This window comes from Sturnus vulgaris, chromosome 3, assembly GCF_052056855.1.
Source record: "Sturnus vulgaris isolate bStuVul1 chromosome 3, bStuVul1.hap1, whole genome shotgun sequence".
Classification (NCBI taxonomy): domain Eukaryota; kingdom Metazoa; phylum Chordata; class Aves; order Passeriformes; family Sturnidae; genus Sturnus; species Sturnus vulgaris.
This window is the reverse complement of record NC_142245.1, coordinates 82,865,943-82,889,523: the sequence shown is the minus strand read 5'-3', so window position 1 is coordinate 82,889,523 and position 23,581 is coordinate 82,865,943. Positions and strand designations below refer to the sequence as shown.

At 36.8% G+C, this 23,581-nt stretch overlaps 1 protein-coding gene across 1 annotated transcript in view; it reads right to left on the bottom strand.

The window, feature by feature from the left end:
- Nucleotides 1–205: 205 nt before the first annotated feature.
- The window catches only part of ELOVL4 (ELOVL fatty acid elongase 4), a 36,428-nt gene continuing 13,052 nt past the window's right edge, over nt 206–23,581 (bottom strand). The window contains exons 2-6 of the mRNA XM_014870189.2: nt 17,773–17,960; nt 14,465–14,545; nt 7,844–8,015; nt 5,509–5,636; nt 206–5,015 (exon numbers count right to left, since the gene is read on the bottom strand). Of these exons, the coding sequence (XP_014725675.1) occupies nt 4,740–5,015; nt 5,509–5,636; nt 7,844–8,015; nt 14,465–14,545; nt 17,773–17,960 (845 nt within the window). The 3' untranslated portion in view covers nt 206–4,739. The remainder of the gene's footprint in view (nt 5,016–5,508; nt 5,637–7,843; nt 8,016–14,464; nt 14,546–17,772; nt 17,961–23,581) is intronic.

The following is a 23,581-nucleotide window of genomic DNA, read 5'->3' as shown; positions in this document are numbered from 1 at the left end:
CATAGCCACACTACTACTATTTGGGAACAATATTCAAAATTTGGAAGTCCTTGTAACCTTAAAATGGGAGGATGTGTCACAAAAATGGTTTTCTCAAACTCCTGGGCAACAAAGCAGATCTGCACAACACTAAAATTAGCAGGCATCTCGAGGCAAGATGAGACACAGAAGAACATAATATGGAATGTATAAAACCAAACTCAAACAGCATGAAAAAAGTAATGTTTATTTTTAATGTTTACAAAAGCATGAACACCTTATGCAAAAGCAGCACCCTGAACCATACATTTCCCTCAGTCCTCCTGGGATATTGGCAGAAAGCAAGTATTTCCTCTGCTCTTTAGTGCTCAACATAATCTGCTGAGGTAAATGGGAGCCAACCCACTCATTTCCATGGAGCTCCCTCTGCTTATATTAGCACAGGGGCCAGCACATCAGACTGCAGTGCAATGAGATGTCATATGGGTGTCTTGCTTTAGGTATCAAATTAGATAAGTTTTTGTTTCTAACCAAGATAAATACACTATCCAGATAGTTAATTAGCTCCCCATTCTCTTCAATTTTAACTGAAATAGATCTCATTTTAAATATGACTCTCAGCCCACACTAGCTTCATGCAAGGTTCAACTTTATGCACCATGAACAGTTTTATTCAAGTTTTTAAGAGATAGCTAGTGCTTGTAAGCTATTTTAGGACTGAGATCTTGCTTCACAAGAGCTATTGTCCTTTCTTACCTCCCTTCCCAGCACATGCAGGTCAAGTGTTTATTCTGAAGAAATGTGCCCTTAGGTTAACCTGAAAAATATGTACAGCATTTTCATTTTGCCTTCACCTTTTTCTCCTGATCTGGAGGTAACTGATGGTCCTGTAATCAAATAGGCCATGCTTTAGAACTTACAGAGAAACATTTGCTTAATGGTTGGACTCAGTCATCTTAATGGTCTTCTCCAATCTAAATGGTTTTATGACTCTATGATTTCTTTTTAGAAGTTTTCTGTTAAACAGAGAATATGATTGCAATGATTTCAAAAACTCACCCGGAGCAAGTTACTCATACTAAAATGATCCCTACTATAATACAGCATAATTCCCCAGCTACCCTGAGTTGAGATCCCTCCCCTCAGAATCTACAACCGATGCCTCAAAATATTCATTACACTGGTAGAAATGGCTCTGTCTTGTCTTCCATTCTATGTCTAAAACGACTGACAAATACTATTTATGTTCGCAAGATTGATATTGGATCTATGGAATGAAAACTGCTTCATTTTACTGCTGGAGCTGTAGGAATCAGTCTATTAGCTCCTGCCAAATTCACATTCAAGAAATATAATTTACTTCACATATTGAAAGAATCTGCTAAGAACCCATACATATACACACACACATACACTATGTATGTGTACACATATATACATACATGTATAGATAATTTGTATTTAATTTTACACTGAAAAAGTGCTAAAATAATCCAACAACTGTAACTGCTAGAGATGAGGCTAAATGAAACTGTATTACTTATATGGCATCAAATATATTTAGAGACTCTAGTTCAAGAGCTTCAGAACTCTTAGCAAAAAAATTATCATTCGTTGGCAAAAAAAGAAAAGTTTTGAATGGTTTGAATTTAATTTTTCAATAAATTGAAAGGATTTAGAAGAACAAAATCTCAATAACCCTGTAAAGAATAAGTGTACTGCAAAAGATTGTACAATTTGAATTTCAGTACTGTGTACAGAAAATACACATATTTATACATACTTTCATGGCAAAATTTTAAAGTTCCTTAGACTCAAAGATGACTCTAATGAATCTGTCAGTATTTCACAAGTGCATTACTGCCTCATAATTTGAAAAACAAAAAGCGGTACAAGCCGTACTTGTATTCTGTGAGTCTGGCTGCATAGTCAGAAACAAAAATATTGCACTCGAGACCATGCCTACAAAAATGCACATTTAATAAGGCCATTATATTCAAGATTGTAATGGGACTTGAATTACATGAACAATCAAATATATAATAAATAGACCTAGGAAAGTCATACTGCAAAATATGTACTCAAAACAGCAGTGTTCCAGTATTTAATAACTGGGTTTTTTTCCCATGAAATGGCAATCTCCCAAACTGGTTTTATGCACAGGGCCAGATAACATGATGTGTAAGTACACATGCATTCTCACAATGAGGTTTTTCACGTTTTTTTAGAATTTAACAATTCCCCCAGAATTTGACAGTAAGCTTCTACTCAAGTTCTGTTCTTGAGTTCAAGTTGCAATCAACTTTAATTCACGTCCATCCATGATGGGGGGGAAAAAATTTTGACTTTCAGTTATTTAAATATTTACCATCATGCAAGACATGATTCTTAATTCAGAAAGTGTAGCAAACACAATTGCACCTGTACTGGAATACTCCCTGGTATGCTGTTTCAGAGCTAGATCACATTAAGAGTATCAGTTTAGCTGATCTGGCTTATTGAATGAATGATAGCAAACAAACAATTTAACACAATTCAAGGAATGATACAGATTTAACAGTTAGCTGCCCACATCCCATAGCAAATAGAAGGAAGCTACCCTTTAATCAAAGTGAGGTAAACGACCTTGAAATTACAGCAGGGTAACTGTATTCACACCAGTCACTACCTTGGAGTAGCAGGTGTGCTGTAAATCTGCTTTGTAGTTATTCACTCCTTTAGCCATTCCAAAGTTACTGACTCAGCCAGTGTTTTGGCTTGCTTAAGGGTAGTGGCATTTGTCCAAGAAGGAAGGGTAGATCACCATCCCTCTTCCCCATGCCACGCTACATAAATACAGTTATACAAATGCAAAAAGCATTTTGCAAAAAGCGTCATTACAAAGGCTGGAAGAATCAGAAGACACAGCAGATAAGAGACTTAATGGTCACGTGCATTTGAGTTCAGCAGAGACAGTTTTTCACAATTCTATATTCTGCCCAAAAATCCACAGTGGTGGTGATTAGGGATGAACCACCTTCCAGCTGAACCAACTCCAGCATTAGAAATCACTTTTTAATATAACAGACTATATCCAAAGCTCTTTTTCCTAGGGCCTGTTTTCTGGGTTTAGATTATTGATTTTTTTTATATAGAGACAAGACACATCTGAGACACAGAATATGTGACCTGCTTGCATATTGTAAACAGTCAATGGATGACAGAGATGCAAAAATCTATTAAATGTGTCACTCACTTTACACTCACAGTTCTGTGTACTCTTTCTGCACCAATGGTGCCATTTCCCAGATGCATGTCTGTTGCTACCTCTGGATATGTTTTTTACCAGAGCTGGGGGGGGAGAATGCATTTGGACATTAACAATCTAGCTCTTGCAGTGATGGCCAAGGAGCACAGTAATTCAGGATACAGCTTCTAATTCCACCCATCTTCTACTATTGCATGCTAAGCAGCTCAAAATGTACCTCTTATAATCACATTATTCAAAAGGAGTATAAATCTTTCCCTATTTTCTTCACAAAAGGAATGGTAAAAAGCCTCTTATGTAACATGTAAATGAAAATCCATCTAAAAGTTTCTACTTATTTTAGCAGTTTTAACTTAGAATGGTGGCCTGTCTATCAGCAATACTTTGTCTGCAAGTGTCTGACAAAGAGTTTTGACAGGTACCAAGCAATAGCAACATTTTCAACATTTTATGTTCTCTGTATTTAGTACTTTTAAATCGAATTCCCTCTCCCAATAAAGTGATGGTCGGTCTTGTAGTTAGTATGACTACCCACGCACACAACATTTCAAAATGAAATTACATGCTGTTTTCTCTCCACCATAGCATTATCTTACCATTTTGAGTATCAGTCAGCATCATAGATTTAATGCAGGTCACGGACAACAATCAGCAGGCCTACTTTTACTGCTTGCTTCAACCAATATATTTGTTCATATTAACACATTCTTAAAATGTATTCTTGACTTGGCTCTACTAAAAGTACCACTCCAAAGTTTCAGTTTACATGAAAATGATGACTTGATCAAAGGATACCACCAAAAATCCCTTTTACTTTCACAGGGAAACACGTTCTCCTGAATGCATTAACAGATATTTAGATTAGAGGACTCCATATTTCAGAAAGCAGTTATTTAATGCTCAATATTCTTTTCAGCAGATGAAGAGGTAGGTATATTTCCACACAAGAAAAAATAATAAAACAAAAACCAAACTGTAACAGATACTCAATTAAATCAAGTAATGTCTGAAAAGTCAAACACTGTTCTGACATATTTTGTATGAAGGTACTCTCCAAGGAGGACAAGAAAATTTGCACATTCTGATTAGATAATACATCATAATTTGAAATTTAATAATTTTCTGGAAAGAAAGCACAAATATTCAAATGTTACTTCCTTCCCTTCCCCCCCACCCCCCGAGAAATGTGGGTGCCAACACCACTGCCTGTATCAATGGTAGTATTAACTTTTGGACTGCTAAACATGGAATCAACTGCAATTCTTCCTTACATTCACCAACACCAGCAGTCTACAAGTTTACACAGAGACCATATGCATGATAATTACATAATTACAATAGAAATTCAACTTTAGTGTTGTTCTTAAAACAATCTTCATAAATAATGAAAATATCTGTGTTCTAGCTCTTCAGTAACCTAAGGTTAATTGGTACAGATAGTGTTTTTTTTCTTCCTTTTATAAACCAAACTGGAGGTTCCTCACTGCCAACAATGGTTAAGGCCAGGATCAAGTTACTCTCCTTTTGCTTTTCCCTTTTTCTGCTTTTTTCCATTCTCCACCACTGCATTACTTTCTGGTTTGCTTACTCCATTTGCAACAGCACCATTTGCTATTTTGCCATTCTTTACAGGTTCCTTGGGCAGCTTATAAGTCCGATAGTAGAAGTTACCAAACAGGAAAATGAAGGTGACAGCATAGAAAATGACACCCCAGTGCATCCATTTAGGGAAAGGACAATCAATATAAATAGACAAGGCTGTGTGGCCAATAGTCACATGGAACTGCACCTGAAAGACAGAAAATATAGAATCAAAAACATCTGGATATATTCTGTAGGTCTGAGTGCATCAATTTATACCAATTCACTAAGTAATGAAAACTGCTGAATTGGGAGGTGGTTGGGAGCTGTATTTGGCTTCATACAGGCACATCTGTGTGTGACCAGGACCATCAAATTTATTGTAGTACCTGGCATCAATTTTCAGAAACAGGAAAATGAGAAGACAATAAACGATCTGGATTTTCTCTACATTTTGAACATGTTTTTGTAATTCAGTAGAGAAAACCAGCAAAGAATCTTTACACTTTAACTCACATAACTCTTATCTATGCTGCATATTTTTTTTTCAAAGTTAAATAAATGCTTACACCAGTATTCTAATTGAGTAGTGTCAGGCAGAGAAGAACTTTTGGAAGGACCAGCATCAGATCCAACGCTTTGCAAATGCAAATCCAGGTAGAGGCAACACCTTTTATCCCAAAAGGAGGAATTCTACTTACCAACTGCAATATGGTCAAATATCGTTTCCACCACAGGTATTTCTGAAATTTAGGGCCACAAGCTGCTAATCCATAATACATGTACATAATGACATGAATAAATGCATTCATTTGAGCTCCGAAAAAAGCTGTCCAGGAACAGAAGGGAAGACCATCATGTAATTTTGGAAAAAGAGGATTCTTTTCTAGTATTAATTGTATCATTATTTTTAATAGTATCAATTACAAAGCACAGGACATATCAGGATTCCATCTCCAAAATATTGAATAGTATAATACAGACCTGGCTGTCAACATGTGCTGACACAAACAGATGTTAATGCAAGTAGTATGTCACATCTTCCGTGTAACTACTTATGCCAAAACTTTTTATAAGATTTTTGTTGAACAGACATAAATGGAATCTATTCCACATTACTTGTTTTAGTGTAACTGCAACTGTTTTTCTAAAGGATTATTAAAAGCTTTATTTGACAATGTAAAGTACAAAGTACCAGGCTCTGAACTTAAATCTTTTAAACTACATTTAAAGGCAAAAGGTTCACTTCTCAGCAAGAAGTCAAGAAACTCACATGGGAGTCTGATTAAATAGGCCAAAAAAAAGCCCGTACAAAGCAAAACTTGACTGGTGTTTATAAGAACTTTAAGGCATTTCCAGGTGAGTTTGTCGAAAGTAATCATCTTTAGTTTCTTTATTTATGATTTAAAATATCCAGCAGTCTTAAATATGTCAGTGTATAGTATAACATTTTCCAGAATGATCCACATTAGATCCATGTTGACAGTTTCATTTTCATTAAGATCTCTTTGTTTTGTCAAGATTAGCAGCCATTTAACATAAACACATTATATCTTGTTAAGGTACTCTTACACTGACAGAGAGGCTCAAAAATGCTCTAATGTATAAGATTAGGGTGATACAGACAATAGCTGCTGACATCAAACAGCTCAGATGCCCGTGTGGTCTAGACCCATAATATTATTGTTCTAATAGGGTCCAGTTTATAATAGACCTGTCTATGTAAGCAGTCTGCTATCAACTAGAAAATAGAAGAACACAGATCTATCCACATTTATGCAGTGGTGCTGCATAAAAGCAGAAAAGCAACCACTGCTTTTCCTTTTGCAGCTCTAGGAATTAAGAGGCAGAACACCAAAACTTGAAAGAAATTTGGAAATAGTTGCAACTGTTATATTAAAAAGTGCTGATATTTAGCATGAAAATTCTGAAAAGGCAACAAGGGAGAGGGCCATTTGAGATACCCAGGGAATTTCTAAGCAAGACTACAAGTAAGCATCCAGTCTGCAATAATCTTATTTTATAGGTGCAGTTGCAAATAAAGATCATAAAACACCTGGCTGAGTACCTGCTTCCTGCATATTACATGAGAGAAATTCAAAAGTAGTCACAGACGCTAAATTTACACATTTCTTCTTTACAATGTAAGTGGCCACTCAGTACAAAATATCTATAGCAAATGGGAGCATAACCCCCCATGCATTAAGTATTAGTGTGGTTCAAAAAAAACAAAACACCAAACCCAAAATATTAGTGTTCATAATATGGTATTTTGTGTTTACTACATGGTATTTTCAGTTTTGCAAGCCTACAAAGCACACATCAACGGAAACAGGGCATTTTCCCTGTACCCTCAGCTCTGCAGAGCTTTCATTTGAGAGAGACAAGGCTAAACAACAGGATCAAGAGTACAATGTAGGCAAAGAAGGGTGTGGCAAGTGCAATAATCATAAAATTATTTGATGGAGGCTTTAGAAAGGAAGCAAGGGGAATAAAAAGGCTGATAATGAATTTAGACTTGTGTCATTATGAATAGGTTTTAAAAGTGAATTGACAGATTTATTGGCTCACCTCCAAGCCAAGGTTTCAGAATTTTGTACATGCCTCTTTATAAAAATAAAAGCAAACCACAAACCCATATACAATGCCAAAATAACATCTCCATTGACTTCATTAAATTTGCACACAGAATGTGGCCCACAGTTAGATTTTGCAGCTCTCTGTATCTGCAAAAATTAAAGTTAAGCAAGACACATACATCTTTCTGTTTCACACAGATACAGATACTTTTGAAGGCAGAACTTCAGGCTTGCAATTGATGCCCATGAGAAAAAGAAAAGAAGTTTTGCAATTCATTAGATTATTGCTCTGCTATCTTTTCCTCCCCCATGTTTCCCACAGAGGGAGACTGTATGCATTAATAAATAGTTTTGTATACTATAAAGTCAAGTCCATAAAAATTTCTTCTATTCCTCCCAAACAATAATAATGCTCCCTTCTGCCCAGTCAAAAGCATATGAGAGAAAGGGAACTCACCTTGTCCACCTGCAACCCACTTAATACCAATCCACCACAAGGTGAACATGGTGAAATGGTGATAGACATGAAGGAAACTAATTTGGTTAAATTTCTTCCTCAGGATGAAGAATATTGTATCCAAATATTCAATTCCTTTAGAGACATAATACCACCATAAAGCAGCAGCTATCTGCAAGGAGAAACAGAATATGTAAGGTTTAGTGATTCTGAGCTGAACGGAATAAAGCTCTCACCATCTACCTGCTGTAAGAGAAGGATACCTCTTCCTTCCCTAAATCCCGGTTAAATGTTGAGGTGGAGTCAAACATTTGACAGTATGAGAACAACAAAAAAAATTTTCATTTATTCTGGACGTGGAAGAAGATTATTCTGAGCCTATTGCTCACAAGGCACATCTGTAAAAAAGAGCTGATATAGTCAAAAGCTTTGCCATATCTGAACAGTTTACCAGTTAAACATGGAAAGTTTGTGTTCTCATTCTCTTGTAAGCTTTGCAGAAGAAGTCTCCCACAGGGCTTCCCCTTCTAATGAGAGAACACTTTGATGTGGTCAGAACAACGAGGCAGAAACATTATGATAAAATGAAGTTGCAAAGGTGAAACCTTCAGTACCACAGGCATATGGGTGAAAAAATATCCAAAAAAGCTAGATGCAGTACAGATTTTCACATTCCTTATAGCAATATTCCCTCAGCTTCTTCTGGCCTGCTCAGTAACTCCCTCTGTTACCCCCAGTGGCTCTCTGCTGTTCAGGGAGTAGAAGAAAAGAGACCACAGGAGCCATAAAAACTGAACAGATACAATCCATCTACCCAACAGGGAAGTGCTACACACCCAAAATTCTTTTTCTAATCCATCCATCACAGTGCATCTTGCCCAGGACGCAACATAAACAGGGCTTCCTGCTGAAATTAGGATATTGTCAAAGCAAGTAAAACCCAGAAGCTCTGTGTAGCAATATGCTAATGCTATGATATGGGAGTATGGTGGTGGTAGGTACTCCCTCCCAGATCCCAAAACATAGCAACAAGTCTAGTTTTGGCATTGCAAGTCATCTAGCTTGTTATGCAAGGGTGGGACCAGCTGGTGACTCACACAGAGAGTGAAAAAAAAAAAAGACTTGGAATTGGTACCACCAGCAAGGAGAGCAGGCAATGTCACAACACACCTATTTGTAAGAAGTTGCCCTTGTCTTTCAGGACTCAGCTGATGGTAAACCAGACCTTCTTAACTTAATATGGTGTGAAATAACCCCACCACCCCCTCAGTCCCCAGGGAAGACAGAAGGAAAAAGAGTTAATACAGAGTAGCTTCCCTTCCCAACTACACACATACTTTCAGGTGGGATAAAGGGGAATCATAAAGAGTTGTAGAGAGCAATGCATGGTGTTCTCCTCCACCTCTCCAAACCAGTGGGGAAGAACAACATCTCTCCACAGACTAAGTTTGTCATAGCCATAACTGGTCTGGTGAACAGTTTAGGAGAAATTACAGCAGAAGCAAAAATGAAGCATGGAAGAAGAGTGCTGCATATCTGCATTGCAGGCTCTGCAGTTTCCCAGAGGGACTCCACATCTTACTGATGCCAAACTGCAGCTTCCTATGTATCCTTTAATGAACATCCTTCTCACTCTATGGATGTGATTTAGTCCACTTCAAGTCTTGGGAAGAGGAGGCAGATTTTTTTCACTTTTATACAAAGAGATACTAATATCTAAAGCTGGAGTGAGGCTTAATGACAGAAAAGTGACTCCCACAGATCTTGAAGTTCCCAGACACACAAGGCAAGCTGCAAGAATCATACATATATAAATATATATATATATATTGCTCAATATCCAGTACTGCCTCTGGGACAGGTAGTCAGGTATTTAATAACACCCACATCAAGGTTTGTCTCACACCCAATGGGTTAGCATAACAGTCCAGCATCTTTTACAGGTCTTTGCTAAAGCTGCATCTCTTAAATAAATTAAGATAAGCATCTTTTCATTTCATAAGTTAACTATAAACACTTTGGACTGTATGTCCATAAAATGACAATCCAGCACTGCAATACTTTAGCTCTTTGGAGGTCCTCCCTTCAAAGTAACTTTTAGAGAACCACTAGGTGAGTTACAAGCAAACTGCCATAAAATCTTTATAAAATATATGGACATTTTTGTTAATGAAATAGGGTAACAATAAGTCAAATAGCCAATAAGCAAATAGTCAATTTACTGTGACACAGAGCAAAATCTAAAAATCCTACAAAAATACTGCTGTTTTATATCCAAAGTGCCACAAGTTCAGTATATGTTTTTGGACAAGTCACATAACACATCTCATTGCTCTTCTTTTGAATACCACCTTGCAGAGAAAGCAATTACAGTCCATGGGTAAAAATAATCTGAACATTTTGATCAAAATGCTCCCCATAACTTAAGAAAAACAACAGGATTCTTTGAAGGATTATACCTGCTGATTTGTGTTCCTGTAGATTTTTTTGCCTGTCAGCTTCTTTACTCTCTTACTATCATCAAATTTTCTACCATTTAATCTCAAACCTGATAGGTTTTGTGTACTGATGATCTATTTCAGTACTTCCAGTGACTTCTGCAGATGTTTCCATCATTAGCTTATAGAAAAAAATGAAACAGACGTCAAGTCATTTGCCTGAGGCCATGCACAAATTCAGTGAAAAAGGAGAGAAATAGAGGAGAACAATACACTGATATGTAAGCTATGTCAGGAGCAGGTGGCTACTATTAAATGTCTTCTGCAAAGCATCAGAAATCATGACCTAACCTGTAGCCATTGAAACCTTAATGCAAGAAGGATTTAGTTGAAAAGAAAAGGAAACATGCAATAAAAAGGCACATTCTTGTAATGAACAATACTTGTCACAACTATATATTTTCTGGTAATTTTAATATGTACCAATCTAAGTCTGTTAAAACACCAGATGGCACAGAAAGATTACATTACAGCCTCGGATTAAGGGGGTCAACAAGAGGTCCAATCCTCTGCCTGCTGCAGGGTTTTTGGCTGGAGGGCTGTTTTATTACAGGACTCTGTTTCTGCCCAATTATTCCCCATTTCGGGTTGGAGACATTTATCCATTAAGGGGTATGAAGGGACAGGTACTTCCTGGAAGGTGAAAAATGAAAATAGCTTTTATAGTGAACTCTTTTCCCTCTTTCAGTTATAGAATTTTGTTTACAGAACTTGTGAAGTCAAGTTCACTGAAGTTAAAATATATGATGTCTTTTTCATAAAAGGAAACCACTCAAGCTCTAGACATAAATACAAACAATGCTGATTAAAATTACAATACAGAAAACAACCATTACTCAGCTTCATGATTATTATCAGCACTCTTAAAATAAGACTAATTCACACAGCCTCATATTCCCAATTCTTAGCTCTTCAGAAATGCTGGTAATATAGATGAACTGTGACCTGGGAAACAAGCACATGCAAATGTAAGCAGAGGGGGAAAATGACTACTCACAGTCACCACCATACATTAGGTTAGTGTTACAAAATCATTCACTACAAATACTGAAGCTCCCAAAGGAGTATTACAAAGGATGCATTTAACATCTCAGCCCTTTGCATTTATTATTTTGACTCAAGCCATAACCAAAAACGTTTTTGCAAGATACATCTGTAGATCCCTCTAAATATTTTCTTAGAGGTTTGTTCTCTCTTTTCTTTCTTGTCTACTATGAACATTTTATTTTTTTCCATAACAAAACCACTCAGCTTCCTGCCATCAGTTCAGTAAGGTGGCTACCTAATCTATCCATTAGGTAAGTCCTTCACAAAGGAATTTATACCTGCAAATGTTTCTGCAACTGTGGAATTTAATTTTCATCCCTGCTTGCTCCAGTTGTCCACTGTTCTTGTAGAACAGCCAGGGGAGTCTGAATGAGATTAACATGTGTTGGTAGGTTCAAAACAGTGGACAGGAGGACCAGCTTCTTCACATTTTGTGTAAACTACCTACACAATTAACCATCCGTGGAAGCCAGAAGACTGATAAAGTTGAAGAAAATATAAAGACAAATACATGGAAATATATCCCCCTAAAAACTGGCAAAACTAAAGAGGCTATGTCTCACTTAAGAGGTCTCTGAGCTGCAGCCTTTACACTGTTCCCTTAAAATCACTGGCTTGCTGTCTTGATGCATGATGTGGGTTGGAGAGGCAGAGAAAAATATTCTCTGGTACCCAGGATAGCCAAACTTATTTGTTTTCTTGGGGAACTGTTTCCTGGGAGCTCTCTGTACTCTCTTGAAGGACAAATGATGGCTTCTTGCCCCCCTATTTTGATCAAGAGCTTTGCACAAAAGAGGCCACTCACTGTGATGGCAATATCAGAGGCACATTCCCAAAAAGACAGAAGGAGAGGCCCTGCCAAGGCTCCTATGTTGCCATTTAGGCCACTGTATACAATCAGTTTCACATTTCTCAATATTTGTTCTAAATTTCAAAGTCCCAAATTAAAATCTTATATGAAGCTCTGCTTTTCAGAGCATGTCCCATACTGCCTTCTGGGCTCAGTGCTGTTTCCATGGGAGTTGTCCGAGTCTTCTTTATCTGAGCAGCACAGGATTTATTTACTCATTTCCTGGCAAATATGGTCATTGCATTTGTAATTGATTCTACTGTTGCAGTGCAGCATTTCTCTGCAGAGCAAACCTGGTGCCAATAAATGCTAGACATTTAGTATCTAGATCTGTGAAGACTGTGAGCGATGTGCTAAAATGTTTAGCAATTCTACACTCAAAACTGAAAAAACATTTTTAAATTGCTTTTGCAGGCTTATATTATGAAAAACTATGGTGAAAGAAATCTTTGGATTTATTTTTTGTGTGTGTGTGTGTGACAGTGTCAAAAACCAGCATACTTTCTAAATCCAGAGCATGATATACTGTAAAGCAGGACAGAAACGTATTCCAGAATCCTCAGTTAGACAAAGCACACTTGTGGAAAGTATAATTTTCTACTTGTAACTTATTCACCTAAACTGAGAATTCACTCAGAAGAACTACCAGAAAAACGATCAAGATAAGAATGTTGACTGAAGCATACTATACAGTTGCTGCAGCAATTTGAGAGGACTCCATCTTCCTCAACTCCCTCAGTTGCAACCTAAACACGCTACAACTTAAAACTTCAGGGATAAGTTTTATGCAAATCCACAAATCTGGGATTTAATTTTAAATCTGGGAAATAATTTTCTAAAATTTAAAAAAATAATTAAAAGTCAGGATGTCAAAAGAGTATATATTGCTAAAGTAACCCTTACTTTCTGGACTTATTATATAGTATAAATACATTCTTCAGGTCATTTTGCCTTTATTTCATTGTACAATAATGCTGTGCTTGTCATAACAAACAAAATGAATAATAATTCATTTGAACATGTCTGACCTCTCCACTGCCTCCCACAAACAAGTGCACCTTAAAGTGAGGCTTTGAAACAGAGTACTGCTTGTATTTAGCTAATACAAAAATTCTTTCAATATATACCACACCAGTCCTCAATGTCATTCAGCTAAGCACAAGGGCTATACTATTTTATCTATTAAAAACCCCAAACCTGTCAAGCACTTGTTGTACTTTGCTAGATCTTGTTTCTCAACAAAATTTTTACCAGAATCAATCTATTGACTGACACAGTGAGAGCACTGTATTGGCAAAGGTGAAAGACTGGCAGCTACAGTAAGGCCAAAAAAAAATATCTACACACAGAGCTGTTCTGCAATATCTGCCATTATAAACACAGTGTAAGACTCAAACCTTTTGTTCTCACTACCACCCCTGCCACATGCACAAGATTTTTACTAACACTATCCATGAATGGCCACCTCGCAGAAAAACTACTTTTTCAAACTACTATAAACATAGCACATACTTTCACTGCATTTTCAGGAACATGTCCTAATTTGTACATGAAACTTGCAAGAACAGCTGAGAGATTCTCAAGTGTCAGCTCTGCTGGAAGATAAGGTTTAGTACATGAGCTAATTAACAGCATTACGAAAATGAACAAGGATCTGCACTTTGCTTTTAATTTGGATGTTTTCCAAAACCCAGATATTTGAAATCTAAGATTATACAATGAAATGTACTGATAATACATTTGCCAAATGCCAGCAAGACCTCATAAAGCCAAGAATGGGTAAAGGAGACAAAGAGTTGCCTCACCAGTATGGGTGAAGTGCAACCACAAGATAAGATGACAAATCTCACTTGCTTTGATCTAGTTAGAACACATCACCTTTACTGCAGTTACCCTGGTATCCCAAACTACAGCAAATCTAGGAACCAAAGCATGTACACAAAGTTTACCCTGGATTGTACAAGTGTGAATGAAGCCAAGGATGGAATCTTTAAGATTCCCCTTACTTGTAGCAGTCAGATGAAAGTTAGCACAAATATGCTGATGTACTTTGATTAAACCTGCTAGGTACAATGCAGTCAAACCTGAAGGGTCCTGTGAGGATGTAACGGGATACAGGCATGGCTGACAGCAGCTGTGGAAACACTTTTCAGAAAAGCCTTAAACCACCATGTAGTGCTATACATTACACACATTTATATACAAATACAAAAAAGATATACTCACCCTAACTTCATAAACATTATCTGAATAATCCACAGTCTGGCAGACATAGCTGTACCCTCGAGCTCTTGATGACAAGAACAACTGAAAATATTAAAGCCACACATGAGGGGAAATATAATACATAAAGCACATTTATAGCAATTATCAGCACATTTCTTGCTACATCAAACTTACCTGAACAAGAATACTTAAAATATTCTTATTAGTCCTGAGAATACTACTGATGAAAGCCAATATTTAGTACTAATAACCTATTGTTACAGACTATTTATTTTTTTTCTTATAAATTAAAAAGAAAGTACTCATTTTCCCCTGCCCAGATAACTAAAGCCTTGTACAACAAATTCCAGTATGACTTTAAGCTATTCAGACACGAATATTCTTTATTCTGGCTCTAGCTTCAGAAGCAGAAAATACCTAATTGCTTTCACTACAATTGACAGAAATGTTATTTCCAGCATGGATTCAAGAGACACGGATTAGGTAATTTGGATCTACAATTCTTAACAGTATAACAATCAAAATCTAGAACATCCCCCCCAGCTTTGAACAGCCAAAGCTGAATACCCACTAAACACAGTGAGGGAAAAAGGATGGAGAAAAGTTCCCCATTTTATGCCATCAAAAATGGCCTAAAACAATTGAAGTGCTTCTGTGGGGCCTCTCCAAACCAAGCACATTGCAAAAACCTGGACAGGAGAAGATAAAATCGACATTTGAGCAAGTTCCCATTGGAAACAAGTACACTTTCAGTGTACAGTCTAGAGCTGTACACAGTTCAAGTCATACTCCTAATCTTGACATTCATAAATGTTATGAACCAAGAATGTTTAAAGCCAAGTAATCCCACTCTGCTAAGGATCAAAGAGAGACAGCAGTGGAGCAGACATAAATTGGGATGATAGAAAAAGATCTCAAAAACCGTGTCATGGATAGGCACTGACTAATCTTACACTAATCTAACTTCCACCATAATTAGACTGAAATTGAGCACACTTTGGTGCCTCATCTTGCACACAGCACTAGGAGTGCAGTCAAATGCAAAAACAAGTGTTATGCAGGAAAAAACAACATACAAAGCCTTGTGAAACTCTGGACTCATTTGCTGCTCATGTGTTAAAGGAGGTAAATGAAAGAACTGTCCACAGAAATTATCCTAGAAAAAAAAAACCTGAACTACTTCTGCATCATCTAAATCCATTTACAAACTACTGTAACTAATTGGAATCCAGTGTGGTCCCACACAGGCACAAGCACATCCAGTACTAATAGAGATGAGCAGGGAAAGTTTAGTTTGCACTAAACCAACCAATCTCTACTGTGACCTGCTGAATAACTCAACCAAGGTTCCCTTGGTAAAAGGCAGTAAATTGACTTCACCAGACTGCCCTGAAGTAGAATAAGAAATTAATTATTTTGTGGCAAAATAAGGTCTATTCCATTGTGACTTCTGCATGTTTTAAGCCAAATTTACACCAGATTTGGACCTGAATTTGAATTCAGCACATGATGCACTAGACTTGCAGTGCTTTATGACTTACTATTCAACATAAGTTACCACAGATGACCAAAAGAGCTTGCCATCAGGGTGGTTTTCCAAAAAACTTTTAAAGGTGTTTCATATTCAAATTCTGTTCTTAGCAGTGTCTGGAAAATTTACAATCACTCACAAAATTCAAACACTGCCATTTTACTCATAACAATTACATTAAAAACCGTGTGAATTGCAATAGTAGCAGAGTGGTATTGTAAACTTCAGAAGCAGAAATTGCCTCGTTACAGGGAACAACTGAAACTTGAACACCTTCCTTCTATCAGTCTCTACCATCAAGAAAAGACACTTGCTGGAAGTGCTGTATCCATTGCCTCAACATCCACTGAATAACAACCTACCATTAGGAGAAAGCTGGAAACTAGAACCTCTACGTATAAAATTATGAGCTTTCAGCATATCAACAACAAATATGTATTTGCAATCCCACTCATTTTTATGTTAATTCAGTGACTTGGAAATGCTACAAACACATATCTTATAAGGAATATAGGTCTGAAAATTATTTTACTGCAAGTTTGGTATAATTCAGCTTATGGATAAAACAAACAAGTTTAAAAGAATGTGTGAAAAAGACACGTATGGCAGTAACACTGAAGAATTAATTTCAGGAGTTTCAGTTTTAGCCTGCCAAGATGATTGGATTTAATCTCTTCCTTCAACTATGCTTTCATGTCAGCATTAAATTCTTTTGTACCTGTCACACTTTATTTAGTTGAATAGTCCAAGAAAACAATTTAGACAAAACAATGACTAAGGTGTGATGGCTAAAATTTTACTAAAATTTTAGCCATGTCTTAAAGAGAGGCTGAAATCATTTTATGATTAAGGATTTTATGGTAGGAGCTCTGGGAAAGGGTCAAAATGCAGATCATCATCACGTTTGCCATTTCTTCCTGGCAAAAGTACGGAACAGACCAGACAGTTCTGCAATGCTGTCATTTTAACTGCTCCATTCGTTTACTTCTGGAAACAGATTTTGTAAATCTATGATCAGAGGTCTTCCAGGAAGACAACTCCTGATCCACACGAGCAGCCACAGCAGCATAGACTTAACATCAGCCATATTCTGTCCAGCTATCCTTGAATAATAATTACCAAATTGTCAAGTAATCCCAGTTAGCTACTGCTACGTGGCTGATCCACTGCAGTGTTACTATTCATTTCCTCTGCCCCAAAAATCCAACAAAGGAAAAATGCAGCAACACTGAAGCTTACTACAAGCAACACACTCAGAGCATTGCAAACCAAATATTAGAAGTCTGTATCCTTTTATTTTTATTTAAAGGTATAGTGCACTTCATTTTTATTCTTAAAGATAACTTACAGACAAGATACTTTTCCTCACACAGACAATGGACATCTTCATTTCTAAATATTATAAACACACTGGAAGTGTAAACAAACAGCTCAATTTCTAACAACATACATTCTGATATCCTTTAGTATCATTAAGATTAAAAAAAGTATCAGTTACAGGTGTTAAATCTACAGATTTTATTTTCTCCTGTATTTAGACTAACACAAATCTAAGAAGAACCTGGAATACCTCAAACACAAATTCTCTCTATAGACTCATTTAGTGCAATTATTCTCAAACAGAAATTACCTATTCATAGAAATATTCACCTCAAAGGCAAACTCATCTTTAAAAGTCTGTGTTCACTCAACAAACACCAACAATATGCAGCACCTTTTTCATTTTGACACCCTCAAACCTCAGTAAGAATTCCCTCTTTCAAAAGGGCATACACACCTCTTTGAAAATGAAGAAGTTGAGCAGAACCATTCCAAAGTTGTAAACAACCAACAGGAAGCGTAACTGGAAGGGCTCTCTCGTCTTCATCCATTTGGGGCCCAGCCAGACAGTGAGGAGATAAATAGTGCTTATAGTCAGTGTTGGAAATGGAGACTGCATCAAGGGCCAGTCATCAACACGTTTGTCTAGGGGAGTGAAACAAACAGAAGAAGTCAACAAGGGCTGAATAAAATATATTCCATCATCACTTCAAGCATTGAAGTTGTTAAGTATTATTTTCCCCTGGAATAGCTGCATCAGATAGTAGAAACACAATGCACTCATTCTTTCTAGGAAAGTTAAGGAAAATATTTTTTTAAAAAACTCCACTATATCACATTACCTCGCACAGGGTTTCATTATGTCATTCGAGCCCTGTTGTCTCGTTCTACAATCCAAAACAATAAAGCAAACAGAATCACACGAGCCCAAACACAAATCAACCCACTAATCCCCCCAAACAAATTTTGCTTATGATAAATAGTGACTGCAGTGGCAGTATAACCAAATATTCAACACTGCTTCAAATGAAAGATACACAAATTTGGCAAAACACTGATAAAACCAGCAGCTTTTATTAGTTTAAAATTAGGCACTAGAGAGTCTCCTATCAATTTTATACAGGTTGTTTGATGATAACAACCTTTGCTATTTGATGTAGGTCAGTCTCATGTTTCAGACAGAATACTAACAGTGTTACCAGAAAACAACCAAATAAAAGAGTTCTAAAGGGATGGTTCTACTCAGTCTGTGCTGCCACATGGGAAATAAAGGTTTTATTTACAGTCTCCTTCAGTCACTCACAGGATCCAGTTACATTACACATATTTCAGAGCTGAGAATATGCCATATTAAGTTCTGGATCAGTATGAAAAAAGCAGTCTTAGCCTGATGAACCAGTGACATCTAGGATTAGAAGATAGCTCTGCTAGAGGAGGGAAGTGAGACTGCAGTGACACCTCCTTACTTACTGTGTTGTCCCATGTGTCACATGTTCCCCCCCTGCACTGAAGGCTAATATCAAGCTGTAGCAAGAGATAAAAGGTAACTACTTCTTAACTATCAGAACTTCAGATGTTGCTCTATGATATTAACTGGATTATTTTCCAGATGCTTAGTCCAGTTACAGTTCATATGGAATTCACATCACAGGGCTCCTTGGGAAGCTCAAATATCTAAAATACCTGCCTTCAGTCAAGTGTGGGCAAACTCACAAATGCAGCTGCCCAGAGATTTACCGAGAGGACAAGTTTCTTTTAGAGAACTGTAAGTCAAACACCATGAAAAATCCCTATGCCATAAATTAATTCCTGATGCCAGGCATACAACCAGCAAGTTAGGAAACCCTTCTTATCAAGGGAAGTACAGAACAATGCAGTCATTACTTCTCCTGCACTTCTTTCTTGTTTCCTTTGTTGTACTTAAGGTCGTAAATTAGAACCTAATTTTAGGAACAAATTTCATGGGGCCCTCTATTTCCAATAAACAAATAGTACTGTGATCTAGGGAAAGAGAAAATACAAAACATATATTCTTGTTACTTCCTGATGATTTAACAATAATTGAGCTGCACATTCCAAGATGCTAGGAGGCCTAAAAAGAAGTGGAAAAGAAGAAAGAGAAGCCTAACTGCATCCATTATGGCTGTTAATACCAGAACAGAAAATTCAAACTAATGCAAAAAAATTCAAAAAAGGACACTGATGCTGCCAGAATGATGGGATTCAGCTGTGTGGCCACAGACACCAAAAGAAGCCAAGGGCAAGATAGGGCAAGAACTACAGGTAGGAGTGCCAAAAAATCAGATAGATCAGCTGTAGAAACACAAGAAATAAAAGAGGACCTGAACAGAGTGAGAGAAGATAGTTACCACTAAACTTTTTGGCAAGCTCCTGAAACCACACAGAATACCACCTACCAAAGCTGAAGTCACAACTGCATTGCAATTATTACTCTTATATCCTTTACTCTCTAGTTCCTTCTTGCCTTGAGTGATTGCTCAACCAATCTGAATTTAGAAACAAAAGGGAAAAAAAATAAAAGAGAACCTCATAATCTACCTGGTACCAAGTAATAGGCAAGGAGTCATCAAGAAACAAGAAGAAAGGTGTCAGTGAACAGACAGCTCTGGGAATAGTAAATGAGTGACATGCTTTAATCAAATCCAGATCTCCCTTCACTGTAGGGTATGAAGAGTTAAAAGCAGGTGAGGCAAGAGCACAGTTGCTTTCCCAGGTATCTTGCAATAAGCAATATAAAGAGGATAAAGAGGAAAAGACACATTAGAGAATCTGTCTTCTATTTTCTAACACAGTGTTTCATGGTAATCTTACACTCTAAAGTGGCAATTCAAAGAAATGTGAAAGAGGAAGATTTGAATTTTAGCCAGCAGGTGAATGTTACCTCCCAGTGCTGAAAATAGGAAACCATGACCTATTCCAGATTTCTTTCTGTGTCAGGAGACAAAGATTTCTAGACTTCTAGATGGAAGAATGAGGATTTACTAGAGGGTGAAAGACAAAGGGACAACTTATATTAAAACCTAGCTGCAAGTAGGCTTTGCCTCACACCTCATCAGCTCTGTAAACAATTCTTCCACCTTGTTTCACAAATACTTTAAATTGAAGTACTTTACTGGTGAAAACCAATAAATATATTTCATTAATTCTGACAACTACATAAGAGCACCTGAGAAGCTGCCATTACTCTTCCACACCATGGTTTCAGCCTGTTACTTTCCCTCTGCAAAGGGTTATTGGAAAGTGAGCCACCACATCTCAGAGAAGTCTTGAAGTATTTACAGGAAAAACATATATAACTGATACAAATCTTGTAACACACTGCCCAGGGAATCTAGCATTGCCATTTGAGGGGCATGACCTCTCCTAGGAGAAGTAATTACACTTCAAACACAAAATGCTTCAATGAGAGGGAACATAGTAGGCAATTCAGTTCTGGAGTACATCCCGGCCAAAACAGTAGAAGAGTCTATTCTACAGTGCTAACTATGAACACACTTTATGTTTTATTTTAAGGGCATCTAGGAGCTTCTGCAGCTGTGGCATCAGAAAACATGATACTATTAATCCCAGAACTTTTTCATCACAGGATGTCTCCTGGATAATGCAAAGTAACTTGCTGCATCATAAGTCAACTCCATTATCATTCTTATATCACAGAAAGTGTTACAAAACCAATTTCTTTTCAGTTTTCCTGGCAATCCTGCTTGTTCACATTCTACAGAGAAAACCCAGTAAAATGCAGACCCTTGCTCCAAACTTCTTTTCAGATGCTCTTTCAAACCAAGATAAATTCACTATCTTAAGTCATCTGCTCAAGTGACAAACATTCCAAGCTACTCCAACACCTTCCTCCCTCCCATCCTACAACCTGTTCTAGCAAAACCAGCATAATTTTGTGTCCTACTTACTAGCTGGTGCTGATGACCACAAAAGATTTCTGCAAATTACAGAGAACTGTGATAGCTTAAGGGGACATTAAGAGTACATTAAATCCTGCAGTATTTCACACGGAATAGGGACAATTTTACCTCAAAGATGAAATAAGCTTGAAATAAAAAGGCCAGCTCCCTGAATTGAAAAAATCCCTCCAACTGCTGTGAAGCAAAAAGACCAATGCCTTTACCTGATTAGAATTGACAGAGATTGACTGAATCTTTCAGGGGATTAATGCGTTTGTCTTTCAAATCCCAAGACCCAGATTCTAATTCCATCACAAATAAAATGTCTGTCCTGATGGCACAGCCTGTAGTACAGGCTTACCTTCTGGTAAGGTGGAATAAGTTTTAGAACAAACACTTAGGGCTGCACTTCATAGGAAAAATGAATCCAGCCTACACTAAGGCATCTGCTAACATGTTCCTGATAGAAAATTACTGTTATGTAAGGAAATAGGAGAAAATATGTATATACACAAAGCTTTTCTGTCATTTTGTTTATATACATTCTAAAGCTTCACCTTGCAAAGACAAAAACCAGAAGAATTTACATCTATATATTTATATGTATGTAAATATATTACATGTAAGTATATACTTATTTATGTATCTATAAATAATTGAAATTGCCCTGAGGTACCTACCTTTGCAGGATGTAATCCTTTTTGTGGGGAAATTAACAAGAAATACACACATAAACCCCTTTGATTTTCTCCTTCAAAGCAAGAAGAGCAGGACCAGTGAAATGGACTGAATATCCTGCCTGCAATGTCCAAAGAGGACATATTTAACCTATACTGAAATATGGATGGCAAGTGAAGATGACTTCCAATAAGTAAGGTTGCAATGATGGTGTTCCAGCATTAAAAATCACAAAAAACTTCGGAGAAACATACTAATATGTAATTGTTTTAATATGCAAGCATTCCTGTTAAACATGGTTCAGCATTTCCTTTCTGATAGAGAAGATTTTAGATGGTTCAATTTCCTGAATTTTACTTAGCCTATCATCAATTTTTTTCTTTCCCCAAGAAGTACAAACTTTAAACAAACAAATGCATAGTACAGTCACTTTGACATTCACCTAGAGAAATCCTGAAACAGTACAATGGTGATTATCTCTGCTTTTAAAATTAGTTTTAGAGGAAGTATTACACAACTAAAACACATGATTTTTGCAATTCCCTGCGTTCATGTTGGGTTCGCAATAACTACTTAGAAAATCTTTATTTTTAGTTTAACAACATATGTATTTCTTAGCTATAAGGTCGCTACTCGCTAATTTATCTGAAGAGACTTTCAAAGTTATTAATAGCTATTGATACTATTCTCAGCGCAAAGACACTTACAGTGCCAATCCAGCACATCCATCTGTCCGATTACATTTCTAAAGAGACTGCAGAAAGGATGGTGAGCGTTTAAAAGTGGTTCTGTGAGAGCTCTCTGCAGATCACCTTTATTTTAACAAAAGTACTCTCAAAGCCAACCTCAAGTTTAACAAAGATTCCTTAAACAAGCCAAATATTAACACCACAATATAAGGAAGGCAAAGTAGTATTACCTAATCAAAGTACTGTTCCATGAACCACAGTGTTTTAATTATTCAAAAATTTCCCACATCTTGATAGTTCCACTACCACTATAATTGAAACAATTACAAAATGAAAGCACATATCATATAAAAAAAACAGGTGAGAAACATAGCTTCACACAACTTAAAATGTTTACAAAGTTTTCACACTAGTTTCCTTCAGTGATTTTTGTGCTTTAGTTCTCCCCTCCCTCCCCCTTTTCTTTCTGGCTACCGATAAATATACAATATACCTCTCTCCAACATTTTTATTAGAAATACTGGTTCAGTCATGCAAATATTTGCAAGTGAATATAAGATTCACTCTGGCTACACAACCACTGCAGACTGGATCCACTGAAAGTAAACTTGAAAAAGCATCTACCTGATTAGACCCTATGCTCTTAAACCGAGTAATGCATCAGAATAATTTAAAAGTGGATTTACTGTTAGCAGTTCGTAGAAATTCCAAGAAAAAAGCTCAGTCTTTGACTAACTAACACCTCAGAACAGCAACAGTTAAAGCTATAAAATTAGCCTTTAAAACAGTACATGAACTACATGGGCTGAACAGTTTGAGGCTGAAGACTGATAATGAAGCAGCATTTCAGACTGAAAATTGAGAGGTCATGTATTTTTGATTGTATACATAGGATTGAAAAATTACAGAATTAAAAAATTTCTATTCATTAATATTATTTTAATCGAGCTATTCATATGGCCCCAAATAAATTTTTCTT